At 45.8% G+C, this 20,500-nt stretch overlaps 1 protein-coding gene across 7 annotated transcripts in view; it reads left to right on the top strand.

The window, feature by feature from the left end:
* hmces (5-hydroxymethylcytosine binding, ES cell specific) overlaps positions 1-20,500 on the top strand; it is a 252,846-nt gene that overhangs the window by 207,614 nt on the left and 24,732 nt on the right. For 5 of the 7 annotated variants that reach the window (XM_086002079.1, XM_086002081.1, XM_086002080.1 and 2 more), the window contains one exon: positions 19,004-19,236. In XM_086002079.1, the coding sequence (XP_085858205.1) occupies positions 19,048-19,236 (189 nt within the window). In that variant the 5' untranslated portion in view covers positions 19,004-19,047. Of the gene's footprint in view, positions 1-12,960; positions 13,078-15,194; positions 15,329-19,003; positions 19,237-20,500 lie in introns of those variants that run through there. The other 2 variants (XM_086002076.1, XM_086002082.1) reach the window with 2 other exon arrangements.

The following is a 20,500-nucleotide window of genomic DNA, read 5'->3' as shown; positions in this document are numbered from 1 at the left end:
CAGCGATGCCCACATCCCAGGAACAAATTTTAATAAAAGATAGGGAATGATGAGGCCATGGAGGGATTTGAACACAAGGATGAGAGATGTTTATGGACCGGAAGCCAATGTAGGTCAACGAGCATAGGGTGATGGGTAAACAGGGCTTTGTTCAAATTAGGATATGGGCAGCAGTGTTCTGGATGAACTCGAGTTTACGGGGGATGGAAGATAGGTGGCCGGCCAGGAGAGCATTGGAATAGGCAATTCTGGAGGTAACAACAACATGAACGAGGGTTTCAACAACAGATGGGCTGAGGCAGGGGCAGAGATGGATGATATTACAGAGGTGGAAATAGCAGTCTTGGTGATGGAGATGATATGGGGTTGAAAGCTCAGCTCAAGGTCAAATAGGACGCTGAGGTTGCGAACAGTCTGATTCAGTCTCAGATAGTGACCAGGGATGGGGATGGATATGGTAGCTAGGGAATGATGTTTATGGCGGGGGCTGAAGGACCAATGGCTTTGGTCTTCCTCCTATTTAATTGGAGCATATTTCTGCTCAACCTGTACTAAATGTTGGACAAGCAGCGTGACAAATCAGAGGCAGTGGAAGGGTTGAGAGAGGTGATGGTGAGGTAGAGCTGGGTGTCATCAGCGTACATGCGGAATCTTGGCATGTTTTCAGATGATGTTGCCAAGGGGCAACATGTAGGTGAGAAATAGGAATGGCCAGGGATAGATCCTTGGAGGACTCCAGAGTTAACAGGAAGAGAAGCCATTGCAGGAGATTCTCTGGATATCTAAGAATGGGACCAGGTGAGGGCAGTCCCATTCAGTTGGGCAAGGAAGGAGAGGCATTGGAGGAGGATGGTGTGGTCAACCGTGTCAATGGCTGCAGACAGGTCGAGAACGATGAGGAGAGATGGTGCATCACATTCACAGTCATATAGAATGTTATTTGTGACTTTGATAAGGATCTGTTCAATGTTGTGGTAGGGGCTGAAACCTGATTGTGGAGATTCAGACTTGGAGTTTCTGGAATGATGGACATGGATTTGGTAGGTGACAACACATTCAAGGACTCTGGAGAGAATGGGGCGGTATTTTGCAAGGACAGAGGGGTCAAGGGCGGGTTTTTGAGGAGGCGGTTGTTGATGGCTGATTTGAAAGGGAGTGGACAGTACCAGAGGAGAGGGAATCGTCTACAATATCAGCGAGTATGGGGGCCAGGAAGGGAGGTTGTGTGGTCAGCAGTAATCAAAATCAAAAAAAATAATAATCAAAAGTTCCTTGAGCTTTCCTAACACCTTTTTTTGCTGACACTATTGCCTAAGAGCACTATTGCCTAACAACACTGAAGAAGCTCGACACCATCCAGGACAAAGCAGCCCGCTTGATTAGCTCCCCATCCACCACCTTAAACATTCACTCCCTCCACCACCAGCGAACCGTGACTGCAGTGTGTACCATCTACAAGATGCACTGCAGCAACTCCCAAACCCACAACCTCTTCCACCTAAAAGGACAAGGGCAGCAGGCGCGTGGGAACACCACCGCCTCCAAGTTCCCCTCCAAGTCACACACCATCCTGACTTAGAAGTGTATCACCGATCCTTCATCGTCACTGGGTCAAAATCCTGGAACTCCCTCCCTAACAGCACTGTGGGAGCACCTTCACCACACGGACTGCAGCGCTTCAAGAAGGCGGCTCACCACCCCCTTCTCAAGGGCAATTAGGGATGGGCAATAAATGCCGGCCTTGCCAGCGATGCCCACATCCCAGGAACGAATTTTTTAAAAAGCACCACCTTAACTGGCACTTTGATGCAACACTGCAAGAATGCAGCTTTGTTGAAGGTGTCGTCCTTCAGATGAGACACTAAAAGCAAGGATCCGTCTGCCTTTTTCGTTGGTTTTTCATAATCCAATTCAACTGTTGATGGACTATTCCAATGCTCTCCTGGCCAGCCGCCCATCTTCCACCCTCCATAAACTTGAGCTCATCCAAACCTGCTGCCCGTATCCTAACTCGCACCAAGTCCCGTTCACCCATCACTCCTGTGCTCGCTGACCGACATTGGCTCCCAGTCCAGCAAATCATCCTTTTTAAAATTCTCATTCTTGTTTTTAAATTCCTCCATGGCCTCGCTCCTCCCTATCTCTGTAACTTTCTCCAGACCTACAACTCTCCGAGATCTCTACGCTCCTCCAATTCTCGCCTCTTGCGCGTCCCCTATTTTAATCGCTCCATCATTGGCGGTCGTGCTTTAAGCTGCCTAAGCCCTAAGCTCTGGAATTCCCTCCCTAAACCTCTCTGCCCCTCTAGTTCTCTCTCATCCTTTAAGACCCTCCTTAAAACCGAACTCTTTGACCAAGCTTTTGGTCACCTGTCCTAAAATCTCCTTATGTGGCTCAGTTCTCAAATTTTGCACTGTGTGATTTGTTTTAGATCTTTAGACCTGGATCAGGTTCTTCCCCCGCCCCCGACTGTTCTCACTGTGCTCCCCCCCCACCCCCGCCATCAGGTTCCTGACCTTCTCCCCCGCCCCCCCAGCTCCTGACCTTCTCTCCCTTTGTCCCTCACCTTCCCCCCATCCCGCAAGCTCCTCTCTCTTCCTCATTTACTTTCTCTCTTCTCCATTTGTTTCTCCCTTGTGCCCTGGCCTATTTTTCTCTTTCCCCTCTGTACTTTATTTAACCCTAACCCCTTGGTTGTCTTCAATCTTACCTTCTGCTAGTCTTCTTTCTGATTTGTTTTGGCATTCTTCAGCGGTGGTGCTGCCAAATGGAGAGGCCCGGGGGTGAAACGCCCAAAAGCACAGCTGTATTTTTTTTCTTTAATATACTGGCTTCCTGATCAGACTTGTGGAACAGTGAGCAATTCTTGTAAAATAACAACAGAAAATGCTGGAAAAACTCAGCAAGTCAGGCAACATCCGTGGAGAGAAATTTGAGTTGACGTTTCGGGTTTGACCCTTCTTCAAAACTGGAGAGAAAAGGAACTAGATCGAAGGCAGGGCTGCGATCGGACAAAAGAATAAAAGAACCAAAAGAAGTAAAAGAGATTAGAAGCTAGACGAGATGGTAATAGGCTGTGATTAGGTGTAAAGTGTACTGGCAGGGCAAAAGATAGCTGCCAGGTGTGAGAGAGAAACAAAAGGAAAGGGGGGGGGGGAAAGGAAAGGAGTGGAAAAATATAAGTGAAAATGAAATAGGGGCCGAGGTTATGATCTGAAATTGTTGAACTCGATATTGGGACCGGAAGGCTGCAGACTGCCTAATCGGAAGATGAGGTGCTGTTCCTCGAGTTTACGTTGAGCTTCCGTGGAACAGTACAAGAGGCCAAGGACGGTGAGGTCCGAGTGGGAATGGAGCGGTGAATTGAAATGACAGGCGACCGGAAGCTCGGGGTCACCCTTACGGACTGAACGGAGGTGTTCCGCAAAGCGGTCACCCAATCTGCGTTTGGTCTCCCCAATGTAGAGGTGTGATTGTTTGTAATAGTTTCACCCAAGTAAAAATTACACTCAGGAGTCCTAAGCAATGCCGCCTTACGGACGTGGCCTTCACCGGAAGTCCCAAATACTACTTCCGGTGCACAGCACATGCAGCACATGCGCAGAATCTCACCAAATAAGTTTTTACTAACTTTTGAGTTTTAATTCACACAAAAGAAAGAAAAAATTAAAGACTTGTATTTCTATAGCGCCTTTCACGACCTCAGGTTGTCCCAAAGCACTTTACAGCCAATGAAGTACTTTTTGAAGTGTAGTCGCTGTTGTAATGTAGGAAACGTGGCAGCCAATTTACACACAGCAAGATCCCACAAACAGCAATGTGATAATGACCAGTTAATCTGTTTTACTGATGTTGATTGAGGGATAAATATTGGCCCTGGACACCGGGGAGAACTCCCCTGCTCTTCTTCGAAATAGGGATCTTTTACCTCTACCTGAGAGGGCAGACGGGGCCTCAGTTTAACGTTTCATCCAAAAGAAGGCACCTCCGACAGTGCAGCACTCCCTCAGTACTGCACTGGAGCGCCAGCCTAGATTTTTGTGCTCAAGTCCCATGACGCGGGACTTGAACCTACAAACTTCTGACTCAGTAGGCAAAGTGTGCTGCCCACTGAGCCACGGCTGACATGATGGGCAAGCCATAACATAAATAGCACTAAATTACGTGGTGCTATGTTTTATCTTGCCAGATGTTGATAATTATAACATTCCAAAGCAAAACATCTTTGCAGATATCCTGAACAACTTACATTAAAACTCAGTGTAATGATTTGGACAATACAAACTTAAGGTGAGCTACAGGCTTTCCAATCAGAGTCCCTGGACCCTAAGGGTCACCCGACTTCTATCCATCCACAGCCAGCTGTCAGTACTTGCAGGAGAACCCGGGTAACGTGTCAACATTTGCTGGGGATCGCTGGGTATGAATCAGTCTACAATAGTGTCTCAAGTAGGGGGGGCGGGGGGGGGGAGATGGGGAGAGTTGGTAGGGAGTGTTTCATCAGTGGCATGTCTCGACAATTGTTTATTCTACATTTCTTCTACATTTGTTGACTTACTAGCATATTAATTCTGTTGCTGTCTGCAAACTAATTAAAAAGCACATTTTCTGTATTAGCCTTGGCTCAGTGGCAGCGCTCTTGCACCACTCCAGAGAATTTTGCACCGAATCTAGGCTGACACGAAGGGAGTGCTGCAATGTCGGAGGTGCCGTCTCTCAGATGAGATATTAAACTGAGGCCCCAGCTGCTCGCTCAGGTGGATGTAAAAGATCCTATGGTCTAATTCAAAGAAGAGCAGGGGAGTTCTTCCCGGCCTCCTGGCCAATATTTATCCCTCAATCAACATCACAAAAATAGATTATCTGGTCATTATCACATTGCTGTTTGTGGGACTTTGCGGTGTCCAAATTGGTTGCCATGTTTCCTACATTACAACGGTGCTACACTTTATAAAAAAAAGTATTTAATTATCTGTAAAGCACTTTGGGACATATTGAAGTCATGAAAGGTGCTATATAAATGCAAGTTCTTTCTTTGCAATAATCAGTTTTTCTTTGAATAACTGACATTCTTTTGCAAGTTTGGGCTGGAATGCCAAGAGAATGTTTTGATATTTACAGGGGCTGCTTTCTGGCAGTGTGTCAGTATTTGCAAGGGAGTCCTGCATATACAGGTAGGAGAGCCCTCGGTATTTAAACACACTTGGGGGAACAACAGAGGTAAATCAACTCGTTGGTAGCACTCTTGCCGCTGAGTCAGAAGGTTGTGGGTTCATAGTCCCACTGTAGGGACTTGAGTGCATAATCTAGGCTGACACTCTAGTGCAGTACTGAGGGAGCGCTACACTGTCGGAGGTGCTGCCTTTCAGATGAGACATTAAACTGAGTTCCCGTAGCTCTCTCAGGTGAATGTAAAAGATCCTATGGCACTATTTGAAGAAGAGGGGAGTTAACCCTAGCGTCCTGGCCAATATTTATCCCTCAATCAACATCACTAAAACAGATTATCTGGTCATTATCACATTGCTGTTTGTGGGAGCTTGCTGTGTGTCATTTTGGCTGCCACGTTTCCTACATTCCAACAGTGACTATACTTTAAAAAAAAGTATTTCTTTGGCTGTAAAGCGCTTTGGGGCATCTGGTGGTCATGAAAGGCGCTATATAAATGCAAGTCTTTCTTTCTATCTTACTGGAGTGAAGGCCCTTTATTGATTCCCCCATACTGCCAGGGGCTCGAAAGGATGCTTTTGCATTGTAACCTGTGAAAGGTCACAAGAGGTCAGATCTTTTATTTCTAATGTATTTCAAATCGATTTGAGTCCACATGAACATCTCAATTTTGGGCCATTTTACTTGAAATGCCTGTTCTAAATTCTCATTTTTTGGCACGAGTATTTTGAAAGCTTGTGGTACTTGTTGCCTTGTTCTGTAACCCCCACCCACCTTAGCCTGCTGATAGGACTTACATGGGCACACAACCCAGGGCCCACATCACAACTATGTCACCTGGTTTCACAATGAAAACCATAACAACCGAGAGATGGGAGATTGGAGCTAAAACAGCAAAGTCACACAAAACGTATATTTGTGTGTGTGAGAGAAACAAGGAGAGAGCGTAAAAACAAGCGAGTTCATCAAATCTGGGAAGATCACTGGAGAGCGGCTTGGAAATACTGTGTAAAGGAACAGCGTTAATCAGTGGAGAGAAAGAAGTGTGGAGAGTAAAGAGACAGACATCAATGCTTTGAGGCTGATAAAGTGCAGCCTGAAGCTTTTAACTTGTTGGGGGACTTAGCCAAGTGTGGAAATGGTGATTCCAAATCCTACTTCTTCTGACAGATCCATTTCAACCTGCTGTTGCACCTGGATGAAACCAGCAAGGAGATCACTAGGTCTTGTAACTTAACATTGTGTTTAGTTATTGGTTCAGACAATGCATCCTTAGTGATTCAGAAGGACTCAGGGGAGCCCACCCTGAACTACAGAGAGCATTTCAAAGCATTTCATTAAAAACTTCCCTGACAGGATTGACTCTTGCGTCATGGACTGTGTGTCCCTCCTCAATGACCCACAAGCTCAGTTCAGAGTACTTGCTTTCAGGTTTCTTTTTCCAATGTCCAGTGGAACGTTTCCAACCTGCCCAGACGATCACGTAGAAGAGATAAAAATTCTACTGCTGTTATCCACCACCTCATGTTTAACACAAGCCCTGATCCTCCTCCATCTCCTCCTCTTCAACACAGACCCTGATACTCCTCCACCTCCTCCTCCGCTTCAACAAAGCCCTTACCCTCCACCTCCTCCTCTTCAACACAGATCCTGATCCTCCTCTTCAACAAAGCCCTTACCCTCCACCTCCTCCTCTTCAACACAGATCCTGATCCTCCTCTTCAACAAAGCCCTTATCCTTCTCCACTTCCACTTGTCCTTGGGAGCAAATTGTTAGTTGCTTCAAATTATGTTTTATTATTTTTCTTTATTATGAAGTAAACAGATGTCTTGTTGTGATATTGCAGCTATTGGTAGATCTTCAAACAGTGCAGGCTCCACTGATGTGTGATTAGGAATTAATGTACACACACATAATCCTATCATTAGAGCCAGATCTTGCATCTCAGTTCATGGAATTCCTCATTGTCTCATTATCATCTATTATCTTTACTAGAAATAGTTCCCATGGTCAAATGCGCTCAAGAGGACATAGACAGGCTGGTGGAATGGGCGGACACGTGACAGATGAAATTAAACGCAGAAAAGTGCGATGTGATACATTTTGGTAGGAAGAACAAGAAGAGGCAATATAAACTAAAGGGTACAATTCTAAAGGGGGTGCATGAACAGAGAGACCTGTGGGTATTTGTGCACAAATCATTGAAGGTGGCAGGGCAGGTTGAGAAAGTGGTTAAAAAAGCTTACGGGATACTGGGCTTCATAAATTGAGGCATAAATTACAAAAGCAAGGAAGTTATGATGAACCTTTATAATACACTGGTCCAACCTCAACTGGAGTATTGTATCTAATTCTGGGCACCGCACTTTAGGAAGGCTGTGAAGGCCTTAGAGAGGTGCAGAAAAGATTTACAAGAATGGTTCCAGGGATGAGGGGCTTCAGTTACGTGGCTAGACTGGAGAAGCTGGGGTTGTTCTCCTTAGAGCAGAGAAGGCTGAGAGGAGATTTGATAGAGGTGTTCAAAATCATGAGGGGTCTAGACAGAATAGATAGAGAGAAACTGTTCCCATTGGTGGAAGGGTCGAGAACCAGAGGACACAGGTTTAAGGTGATTGGCAGAAGAACCAAAGGCGACATGAGGAAAAACGTTTTTATGCAGCAAGTGGTTAGGATCTGGAATGCACTGCCTGAAAGGGTGGTGGAGGCAGACTCAATCGTGGCTTTCAAAAGGGAATTGGATAAGTACCTGAAGGAAAAAAAATTGCAGGGCTACGGGGAAAGGGCGGGGGACTGGGACTAGCTGAAGTGCACTTGCAGAGAGCCGGCACGGGGCTCGACGGGCCGAATGGACTCCTTCTGTTCGGTAACCATTCTATGATTCTATGAGTACCTTGAAATAAATTAACTGCACAAACCAATGAATTAGCAGAGCCTGCCCCTGTATTGGTGACTGGAGCAATGAAGCTCTCTCCCTTCCTTCTTGCCTAGTTACAATGTAGAGGTAATGCAGGGTCTGATTTTCCAAGCTGTCCTCTGCTGTGGCACTGGACAGGCACAGCACGTCCCAAGTGCACTGTGCGTCCACACCAAGCTGCAGCCTAATTTGAGGTACTGGGACATTAACATGGCCCCAGTGCAAGTCAGCACCCCCAGCAGGGCCTTGCACCAGCAAATGGGAGGAGCTTCGGGCCTGTAAGATTAGGAATCACAGGCTCACACAGATTACCCAACAGGGCTTTAGAAGTTGTAAGGCTTTTATTAAAGAGCTACAGTTTTAAAGCATAATCAGATATTACATATGGTTTAAGCTGAGTATAATAGACATACAACCCGTGACAGTAGGAGCGATCTATGACTCCCGAATCGGAATGCCACGACCGGACGGATGGGGAGGCAGTACGGTGGTCTCGGATTGGGTGGATTCCTGCAGTCTGCTGCAGCAGTCACTTCCATTAGGTCATCTCTCAAGCTGCTAGAGGTGTTAGGCCATCAGCCACCTCAGAGGCTAAACTTGACCAAGGTGTTAGGCCGTAGCCACCTCGGAGAAGCCTTCGCCCCTGACTGCCTGATTTCCTCTCTCGGTCGTCTATATTTATAGTTATTTTTGTGGGCTGGTAATCACCTGGTGTCAATCATTTGATCCCCCATCCTATTGTCCAATTGTGAAGCGGGAAGGCAACCCTCACTGTCCCTTTCTGCATGACTGACAAGGCCTCCCTCTTATCTTTCTGAGGAATGTTTTGTCAAGTTTCTTCAAGGGCATTTTATGGCTTCGTGGCTCCTTGTTATCTAGCAGGTGCTATCCTCCCTGTTTCCTTGCATTTTACGATTCCCTTATCACTTCTATTTGTCTTTTGATGCTTGATATTCGACCTTGCTGGCATTTATGCTATGTTTTTCCGCTTCTCAGTCTCTGTTCTAAGAATTAAAACCCATCTTTGAATCTAACAGCTATTTCTTACAGGCCTGGTCACCAGCCTGGAAGCTACTGCGCTAGACCAGCAGCCTAAAGGCCCCAGGGGGCCCAAAGATCTGGGAGGAGCTGAAAATAAATTATTTCCATCCACCTTTGGGGTCCCATTCAGCTTGCTGCCATTACCCCCTCAGACCGGCTGTTCTGAGGGGAGTTCCAGCACTGGCCCACCACCAGTTTCTTGGGGGTGTTCCATATCTAGGCGTTCCTGGACTGCATTGCTGGGAAATTGAGAAAGGGAAGCCGGGACTGGGCCGCAGAGGGCAGCGTGTCCGTAGGATTTTCCAACCAGGCACTCATGCCTCACAAAGCTCTGTGTGGGGAGTACACCGGTGGTGGGAGAGGGAAATTTAAAGGGACAGGTCCAATTAATGGACGGTTGTCACTGTAAGGGGACAAAAATTATGAAAGCCTTTAGAGAGCCTCAACTCATTAGCAATCTTTGCAAAGAGATGGGAAATTAAGACGTGGAAGGTGGAGATTGAGGGAAAGGGGCAGGTATGAGTCCGCAGACGAGTAATGGAGCAGCTGAGCACCTGCTTGGAGGTTGCTGGTCGAGGCGATGCTGCATGAGGTCGTTGGAATGAGTCTGGCCCTCTGTGCCACTCCATGGCACTGTCCCCATAGGTCAGCACGCCAGCAAGTAGTTGCAGCCAAGTTTCAGGCCACAGCTGACCATTCCTGTCCCTGCCTGTTCCAGCCCTCTGCAGCATGGCAGCTGATGTAAGAAAACTACTAGGCACTTGGTTTAAGCGTTAAACAAAGCTTTAATCAACTGTTTTACAACTTGGAGGTCTAGTTGTGTCCTTCACTAGTTCCTGTTAAGAATGTCCTGCGCAAGCTGGGCCCGTGCCCAAGTATTTATACTCTCCCTGGACAGCGCCACCCGTAGGCCACTCAGTATTATTTCATAGGTCTTTCTTTCATGAATGACGGATTCATGTCAATAGCGACAGGCGTCCTGGCAGTAGATGGCACAGGTTTACGGCTGTCTCCCTCCGATTCACAGAATTTACCCACAAAAAAGCACCCCAGTTTAAAAATTGTGAGGTGCATTTACGAATCCATATTGCCCACTAGGTGCGCACTCTCAAAAATTCTGGCTCACGATGCTCGCAATTTTCCATGCGCTTGCATTTCTGGTAAACACAGCTGGCAGCACGGACTCATCCAATTACCCCTGCAGCATCCAAAGGGACTTCTTTGTACCAAAAGGATTGAGTGCATTTGATGCTCTGGGCTGATACCCAACTCGTGGCTGCAGTTTGAAAAGAGCGTCTCAGTCACAAGCTATGAGAAGGATGGAAGGAATTAAAATTTCTTGGATTAGATTAAATTAAGAAACCACATTTTAGCAGCAAATCCAGAGTCCTAAGTACCACACCGCCATCATTGGACAATTTTCCACAACTCTGAATAAATAAATGGTAAACCAGCGCTACGTACTTGCAGCCCACAATAGAACGGCACTGTGACAACATTTTTGAAATTGATATTGGGAGGAGTTACTAGAAGGAGAATATTTTTCCAGTCTTAAGAGAAACAGGCTGTGAGGAAGGAGGAGCGCTTTCCTTTCATGAGGCTAAGGTCAAGCACTTGAGGGCAAAGCTTCTAACGTCATAAATGTCTTTAAGAGAAGTCATTCTGTTTCCCAGAAGATCGTGGTCCAGTGCCATGAGGATACGATCTGTGGTAAAATTATAATGAAATGAATGAATGTAGCAGATGCCCTTGCCAGTGAATTGCCAGCTTTGGTTTCTTGAAGCAATGCTGAGTAAAGAACAACAATATACAACCTTTAACATAGAAACATAGAAGATAGGAGCAGGAGTAGGCCATTCGGCCCCTCGAGCCTGCTCCATTTAATGAGATCATGGCTGATCATCCAAACTCAGTACCCTGTCCTGCCTTCTCCCCATATCCCTTGATCCCTTTAGCCTTAAGAAATATATTTAACTCCTTCTTGAATATATTTAATGAATTGGCCTCAACTGCCTTCTGTGGTAGAGAATTCCACAGGTTCACCACTCTCTGGGTGAAGAAATTCCTCCTCATCTCAGTCCTAAATGGCTTACCCCTTATCTTTAGACTGTGACCCCTGGTTCTGGACTCCCCCGCCATCGGGAACATCCTTCCTGCATCTAGTCTGTCTAGTCCTGTTAGAATTTTATAAGTTTCAATGAGATCCCCTCTCATTCTTCTAAACTCCAGCGAGTATAAGCCCAATCGACCCAATCTCTCCTCATACATCATTCCTGCCATCCCAGGTAATGAAATGAATGAATGTAGCAGATGCCCTTGCCAGTGAATTGCCAGCTTTGGTTTCTTGGAGCAATGCTGAGTGAAGAACAACAATATACAACCTTTAACATGGAGAACACCCCAAGATGCTTTACAGAGGGCGGAGAAAAGGTACATAGAAATACATAAAGGAAGGAGTCATGGGGGAGAGATTAGACAGAGTGACTGAAGGCTTGGTCAAAGAGGTGGGCTTCAAGAAGGTTTTTAAAGGCAGAGAGAGGATGTGGTGAGGATTTTCATGAGGTGAGGGAGGGAAAGGAATAGAAAAATAACTTTCATTTATCTCATTGCTAATGGTGGGATCGTGCTGTGCACAAATTGGCTGTTGCGTTTGCATACATGACAACAGTGACTGCACTTTAAAAGTAATCAATTGGCTGTAAAAGCGCTTTGGGATGTCTTGAGGATGTGAAAAGCTCTATATAAATGCAAATTCTTTCTTTGGGGATAAGGGAAGGAAAAATAAAACATACAGGATACGTAAATAGAACATTTAGGGGTGATCTGATCGAAGTTTTCAGGATATTAAGGGGAACAAATAGGGTAGATCGAGAGAAACTATTTCCACTGGTTGGGGATTCTAGGACGAGGGGGCATAGTCAAAGAATTAGAGCCAGATCTTTCATGAGTGAAATTAGGAAACACTTTTACACACAAAGGGTGGTAGAAGTTTGGAACTCTCTTCCGCAAACGGCAGTTGATGCTAGATCAATTGTTAATTTTAAATCTGAGCTTGATAGCTTTCTGTTAAGCAAAGGTATTAAGGGATCTGGGCCAAAGGTGGGTATATGGAGTTCGGTCGCAAATCAGTCATGATCTAATTGAATGGCGGTACAGGCTCGAGGGGCTGAATGGCCCACTCCTGTTACTAGAATCATAGAAATTTACGGCACAGAAGGAGGCCATTCGGCCCATCGTGTCCAGGCCGGCCGACAAAGAGCTATCCAGCTTAATCCCACTTTCCAGCTCTTGGTCCGTATCCTTGCAGGTTACAGCACTTCACGTGCATATCTGAGTACTTTCTAAATGGGATGAGGGTTTCTGCCTCTACCACCCTTTCAGGCAGTGAGTTCCAGACCCCCCAGCACCCTCTGGGTGAAAAAAGTTCTCCTCTAAACCTCCTACCAATTACTTTAAATCTATGCCCCTATATAAATAGGGGCATATATATATACAACAGAAAATGCTGGAAAAACTCAGCAGGCCAGGTAGCATTCGTGGAGAGAGAAACAGAGTTAACGTTTCAGGTCTGGGACCCTTCATCAGAGACCTGAAACATTAACTCTGTTTCTCTCTCCACGGATGCTGCCTGGCCTGCTGAGTTTTTTCCAGCATTTTCTGTTGTTATTTCAGGTTTCCAGCATCCGCAGTATTTTGCTATGCTATGGCATATATATAAACTAAAATGGGAAATAAAACAGAAAAAAAACAATCTAACAAATGAAGCAAAGGGACATTCCACTGTACTATTCAGCAAGGAGGTAGGTCCTGACCTCACCAATATGGCGGCGAGACGTGGCCGTGACGTAACCTGCTTTCTGCGTCCAGTGCGTTGCGTCTGACGTCTCCGTCAGGCGGGTTGTGGTGCTTTTGGCGGCGGGACGGAGCGGCAACAATGTAACGGCGCGGACAGGTGGGTGTCGTTGGCAGTGTATCAATGGTAGTGTAGCAGAGCGGAGCTCAGCACATGGGGAACTGGGGCCAGAGGGAGGGCTCCAGCGGACACTACTAGCTTATGCTTTTTTTGTGTGTGTTGTTGCATCGAAGCTGTGTGTTTATTCCTTGAAATTCCACTCTCAGCGAAAAAAGTCACTTTATTAATAAATACCTCTTTTTTTTTAAAATAGTATTTCCTACTCTGAGAGGGAAAAGTTCAGGCGTGACTGGGGAAGTGGGCCTTACAGGGGAAGAAAGTACAAGAAACCAGAGAGTGCCATTTATATTTAGGGTTTCATTCAGATGAAGTAGCACTGATTTCTTTCTTTAGCTTTTAATGTCTTGCTCCGTTGTTAATGTGCATATAAAAAGGGTCAGACTGGGGAGCAGTTGATTTTCAAATGTGTTTTTTATTTTGCTGTTAGTTAAAAGTTTTTTGAGTTCTTTGCTCCAATCTGGAGGCACAACATGTTGGTTTTTCGCAGCTTGTAGACCTGAGCACAAAAATCGAGGCTGACACCCCCAGTGCAGTGCTGAGGGAGCGCTGCACTGTCTGAGGTGCCGTCTTTCAGATGAGATGTTAAACCAAGCCCTCTCAGGTGGGTGTAAAAGATTCCACGGCGCTATTCAAATAAAGGGGAGTTCTCCCCGGTATCCTGGGGCCAGTATTTATCCCTCAATCAACATCACTAAAACAGATTATCTGGTCATTATCACCCTTGCTGTTTGTGGGAGCTTGCTGTGCGCAAATTGGCTGCCACGTTTTCTACATTACAACAGTGACTACACTTCAAAAGTACTTCATTGGCTGTAAAGCGCTTTGGGACAATCTGAGGTTGTGAAAGGCGCTGTAGAAATGCAAGTCTATCTTTCTTGGCTATAAAGTGGGAAGAAAGTGCAAACTGGTGTACTGCTCCTGTAACTCGTGTTTGCCCGCCAGCTGTGAAGCATTTTGTGATGTTAAATGGCGCTATATATAAATTTAAACTGTTGGAACAATTCTTATAAAAATCACAAAGTGGGCACTGAGTAATCAGAGAGTGTTTTACAAAATATATCTGCTCATCTGTGATGGTGTATTTCGGAACCGTTTGTAAAGTGCTAGTTTCATTCTGACTGCTACCTTGATATTTAGTTTGAAGTTTTGCCTCTTCTGTAGGTTTTGATTTGTGTAGTTCAGCAGACCCCTAGGCTCAAAATAGTCGTTCTTCATTAGTTTGCTATTTTAACGTATAAGTATTGACCTTTGCAATGTTGAATGAGTATAATCTATTCAGTTAGAGCAATAAGTACTGTGATGAGAGTTATAAGTAAGCTTTCCAGAAATCATTGTCTCATTTTTAAAAAAAATTCAACTGCACAAGCTTCATCCTGTTGTGAAGGGTCGATAACCAGAGGGCTCAGATTTAAGGTGATTGGCAAAAGAACCAGAGGTGACAGGAGGAAAAACTTTTACGCAATGAGTGGTTATGATCTGGAAGGTGCTGCCTGATAGGGTGGTGGATACAGATTCAACAGTAGCCTTCAAAAGGGAATTGGATAAATACTTGAAGGAGAAAAAATTGCAGGGATATGGGGAAAGAGCGAGGGAGTGGGACTGACTGGATTGCTCTTCAAAAGAGCTGGCGCAGACTCGATGGGCCCAATGGCCTCCTGTACTGTACTATTCACAGAATCACAGAAACCCCACAGTGCAGATAGAGGCCATTTCGGCCCATCGAGCCTGCACCGACACATATCCCACCCGATCCCCGTAACCCCTACACCAACACCATGCATGCACACACTGTCCATTTGGACTCATTGGGTAGCAACACGAGTGGGGGGGGAACCGGGGGTACCCTGATTGATTTCCCCCCCCTCCTTTCCTAGAAGAGGGGCTCTGAGGCCAACTATAGCGCCTCTGTCTCCGCCATGGCCTAGACCCAGCTGTCTCTGCCTAGACCGGATATCGAACCTCACACTTTCCTCATCTGTGTAGCTCTGCTGAACCGCAGGTGCATTTTTCAAATAGTCACCATCTGCACACTTGCTGTCAAAAATACTGCTCGCATCCTGTAGCTGAAAGGCTGGGTCTGCTTACAGTCCTCGGCCAACATTACTCTTGCCTCAGGTCGCCAACCCTCCCCAGGATTGCCCGGGAGTCTCCAGGAATTGAAGATCTGTCTCTTGGACACTGCTGTGAGCAAAAACCCGGGAGAAAAATCATCGGGGCGTTAAAAAATAAGGTTTTTTCATATTCTTTGAATAGTTCTGCTTATTAGTCATCTAAATATTGGAAATGGGGGGCTGAGGGGGGGGAAGGATGTTTGTCTGTGCAGGGCTGTTGGAGGCAGGGTGTCTTGTGCTGAAATCTCGGGAGTGGGACTTGTGCCTCAGAGGCGAGATTGCTGAGCCTCGGCTGACCTGATTGGCATCAAGTTAAAATGACAAATTATTTCTGAAAACCAGTTAACAATGTGCGGGTTGGAATTACATTTTTAGAAAGTGATGAGAGGTAGCGTTTTTGCTTGATTAAGAGAGGGAAACCTTTTTTTGAATTCGGCAAAGAAAAAAAAAACAAAGAGAACTTAATCTAATTCGGAACTTGTAGCAGCTGTACTTTTACAACTCGGAAAGCGTCTGCAGTGTCCAGAGTACAGGGTGAGGTGCCGTTAAACCCTAACTGCATGTACCGTGCTCTTTGTAGTACCTTCATACTAGGGAATGTGGTTTACTTAGCATTGATGTTGAACTTAATATCGAATCTTTATTCCCCTTTGCAGACTGCAATAAGAGCAAAGCACTGATTGTGCCAGAATACATATAAACAAGTGAGGGGGGAATAGTTAAATATTTCTCTTGGATTTGTTCCTCTATTGCCAGACAACTGGCTGACCATCAATAGAAATCCCACTGGAACTGTCTGGTTGTATAATAGTGTGTGTTTTTCCCTTTTTGTCAGAATGAAGTTGCAAAGAACTTGGCCCTGTCTCTTCCCTTTGTGATTAGACCTTATTTCTCTGCGGAGGTTGCTGGCTGGAATCTGCCGCGCACGGAACCAGATTCAACAAATGGATGCAGATTTATCTGCCGCCAAAAAATGATGCACATCCCTTGCAGCAGCTTCCTGACTCTGAGCCACAAGTTGCCCTTTCACTGCAGAAAGGTTGCTGCATTGGACGGCGCAAGCGGGACGAATGCGCGGCTGTTTTTGTTTTAAAAAGGGAAGCGGTTTAAATATTTTAGAGAATACCAGTCGATCTGCTGTGGCTTTGCGATTAAAGACCAAGGTGAAGTGGGGTTAGAGACCGGAAGCCGGGGCGGCGACGGAGGGTAATAATTGGAATCGGAGAACGCAGACGTAATTCTATTGCCATTTTAAAGGCATGGGTTTCGTCCTTATTTTTATATTTTCATTGTAAATTCCACAGAAGCTAGCTATCATAGAAATCTACGGCACCGAAGGAGGCCATTCGGCCCATCGTGTCTGTGTCAGCCGCAAAAGAGTTACCCAGCCTAATCCCACTTTCCAGCTCTTGGTCCGTAGCCCAGTAGGTTACTGCTATGTGAAAGGAAGAAAGACCTTGCATTAATATTGGACCTTTCATGTCCTCGGGACGTCCCAAAGCGCTTTACAGCCAATGAATTAATTTTGTAGTCGCTGTTTTGTAGGCCAATTGCAGCAGCCAGTTTCTGCACAGCAAGGTTCCATAAACAACAATGAGCAGTTGATCTGTTTTTGGCGGTGTTGGTCGAGAGATAAATGTTAGCCACGGCACCAAGAGAACTCGCTTATTCTTCCTCGTGTAAAGCCACGGGGGATGTTTTACACTCACCCAGGCAGGTGGATGGGGTTTTGGTTTAACGTCTCATCTGAAAGACGGCACCTCCGACAGTGCAGCATTCCCTCAGTACTGCACTGGGAGTGTCAGCCTAGATTTTGTGCTCAAGTCTCTGGAGTGGCCTTTGACTCAAAGGCAAGAGTGCCATCACGGAACCAGTGCCGATGTTGTCATGCTGCCAGTGGTGATGCTCTAGTGCCTCCGCTGGTGGGAGGGTGTAATGTTTACATAGCCAGTTTTCATTATAACCGTGAACATAACAATTTATAATGGAAAATGTTGACCGGTTTTAACAGGTGAGAGACTCCTTAAGTGTGGCGGGTTACTGGTGGAATTTAAACAGCTAAAACTGTATCTTACCAGCTCAAAGCACGAGTAAGCGTCTTGCTGTTTGTCCAGCTTAGAATAACAACAAGAGCTTGCATTTATGTAGCACCTTTTAACATAGTAAAATGTCCCAAGGTACCTCACAGGAGCATAATCAGACAAAAAAAAATTGACACCGAGCCAAAGAAGGAGATACTAGGACAGGTGACCAAAAGGCCAGCAAGATAGATTTTAAGGAGGGTCTTAAAGGAGGAGAGAAAGGTGGAGAGGTTTAGGGAGGGAATTCCAGACTTTAGGGCCCAGGCAGCTGAAGGCACGACTGCCAATGGTTGGGCGAAGGGAGTCGGGGATACACAAGAGGCCAGGATTGGAGGAGTGCAGAGTTCTCGGAGGGTTGTAGGGCTGGAGGAGCACTATACATTAGGACATTAGCTTGCAGATTTATCTGGATCCAAGTGGAAAGATTTTCAGCCCCCAGTCTACCCTTCAATGAGCCTAGTTGGCTGGCCAGTCAACAACATACAATGAGGTCCAATTTCTACCCCATGACCTCTTCTTAAACCCCTCCTCTTTGCTTACCTTTCTTCCAATCATAGAGAGACTCGTCAAAACCCACCTCTTCAACTGTGCCTTTACCAGCTCTCACTTTCCTTCCATTTTCTGCCGAGTGATTAGTCCTCTTGTGAAGTATTGGGTTATCTTGTTATGTTAGAGATGCTGTAAAAGTGGAGGTTGTTGCTCATCTGGATGCTTGGGATTCCATTTCTATTATGGGAGAATGAAAGTAGAATAACCCTTCGATCCAAAGCCGTCCAATCTTGACATTTTCCAGTAAATTGAATATTATTTGTTCTAGTTGGAAGAGGCTTAGGAAGTTTTTTTTTTAAGGTTTCAAAATCACTTTCCTCGTTGATTTCTCTGCATTATAGTTTAGAACTTTCCTCTCTTTCCCTCCAAGAGTGCCATCCTACGTGACCCCATCCTGGATGCATTAAAATAGAGACTTGCACCATCATCTCCTTCTCCAACTCGTTCTTTCTCAGGACCTCCACACTATGGGACTCCTTGCCTACCTCAGTCATTTCTTACTTGATCTAATGCCCATTTTTCCAACCTTTATGGCGTCCTGCATTAGGACAAAAAAGAGTTTTTAATCAGAGCAGTGAGGATATTGAATGTAAATAAAAGTCTTGCATTTCTACAGCGCCTTTCATGACCTCAAGACGTCCCAAAGCGCTTTACTGCCAATTAAGTACTTTTTGAACTGTAGTCACTGTTGTAATGTAGGAAATGCGGCAGCCAATTTGCGCACAGCAAGCTCCCACAAACAGTAATGTGATAATAACCAGATAATCTGTTTTAGTGATGTTGATTGAGGGATAAATATTGGCCAGGTCACCGGGGAGAACTCCCTTGCTCGTCTTTGAAATAGTGCCAGAGGATCTTTTACATCCACCTGAGAGAGCAGACAGGGCCTCGGTTTAACGTCTCATCCGAAAGACGGCACCTCAGACAGTGCAGCACTCCCTCAGTACTGCCTAGATTTTTGTACTCAAGCCTCTGGAGTGGGACTTGAACCCACAGTGAGGATATTGAATACGGAAGAGTGGATTACATGGGGATCCATTCAAAGGGTTCAAATAACATGATAAAGTCACCTAGATTCTGAGATTAGATTGCTGTCCGTGCTCATGTTGTAGCATAATAATAACCATGTGTAATTAATTTGACATTGCACCATCTCTTTTACAGGCTTCCAGTATAAGGGTTTGGGCCAAGCACTACTCATAGCCAACATGTGTGGGCGCACGGCATGCACGCTGGCTGCTGATCAGATCAGACGCGCCTGTGCCTATCGAGACGAGCGAGGAAGGAGGAGGGATCCTGAATGGAGAAATGGGGACCAAGATAAGTACAAGCCCTCGTTCAACAGAAGCCCACATTCCAACGGCCCAGTGCTGGTGTCCAGAAGACACTTTCACAAAGTAATTACAGTCTTTTTTCATCTGTATTTTTATGCTTCTTAATACTCGTGATTGGAAGGTCTTTACATTTTAATTTACTGTCATCAGCACAGTGGTTATGTTACTGCCCTAGAAATCCCGAGGTCTGGACTAATGATCCGGAGACATGAGTTCAAGTCCCACCACGGCAGCTGGGGAATTTAAATTCAGTTCATTAAATAAATCTGGAATAAAAAGCTAGTATCAGTAATGGTGACCATGAAACTACCAGATTGTCGTAAAAACCCATCTGATTCACTAATGTCCTTTTAGGGAGGGAAATCTGCCGTCCTTACCCGGTCTGGCCTATATGTGACTCCAGACCCACGGCAATGTGGTTGACCTTTAACCCTCCTCTGAAATGGCCTAACAAGCTACTCAGTTGTAATAAACCGCGAGGAAAACCCTCACCACACGGACTGCAGCGGTTCAAGAAGGCGGCTCACCACCAACCTTCTCGAGGGCAATTAGGGATGGGCAATAAATGCTGGCCTCGCCAGTGATGTCCATATCCCATGAATAAAAAAAAAAAAGTTTTTGTCCCAGGTTTCTATGTTGCATTCTAGCCAGAGTGGAAACAAAACAGAGAAATACAAAACCAACGCAGGCATTTCCCTATTTATTGTATTTGAATTAATGTCGGGGGGGAAATTCAGTTTGTTACTTTTATCTTTCTCCAAAATTTCTCTCCTTTACTTGCTGCACAGGTGTGGTTCATGGGGCGCCGGCTGGCGTGGTTCATGGGGCGCCGGCTGGCGTGGTTCATGGGGCGCCGGCTGGTGTGGTTCATGGGGCGCCGGCTGTCCTGCTCCTGTAGTTATGGTGCTGACATGGCTGCTTCTGTACAACATCTACTCAGTGGTGACACCCCCACCCCCCACAAGATGCTGATGCTGGGGACTTGGCGATGGTGAAACCATTGTCGATCAAGGTGAGGTGGCTCTGCTTTCTCACTCGATTTATTGAATGCAGTTTCACAGTTTGCCATGGTGGGATTTGAACTCAACAATCTGTGGGTTGTCAGTCCAGCACCAATTAGATGAAGGCTGCAGTGCCGTGTTCTGCAGGTGCCGTCTGGGCTGCAGTTCCACAGGTACCAACTGCATGCTAGCACATTGCCTAAGTGACAATTATCCGTGTGTGTTTGGATAGTGCGGGTTAGCACCTTATTAGCTGTCGGGGGGTGTCAGCCTAATCTAACCCTGCTTGTAATCCAGAATCCACCCTTTCCAGCAGGAGTCAGTGA

Source organism: Somniosus microcephalus, chromosome 11, assembly GCF_052327205.1.
Source record: "Somniosus microcephalus isolate GS21.2 chromosome 11, FLI_Smic_1.0, whole genome shotgun sequence".
NCBI classification, from domain to species: domain Eukaryota; kingdom Metazoa; phylum Chordata; class Chondrichthyes; order Squaliformes; family Somniosidae; genus Somniosus; species Somniosus microcephalus.
The sequence above is the reverse complement of the archived record's forward strand: the minus strand, read 5'-3'. Positions and strand labels throughout refer to the sequence as shown.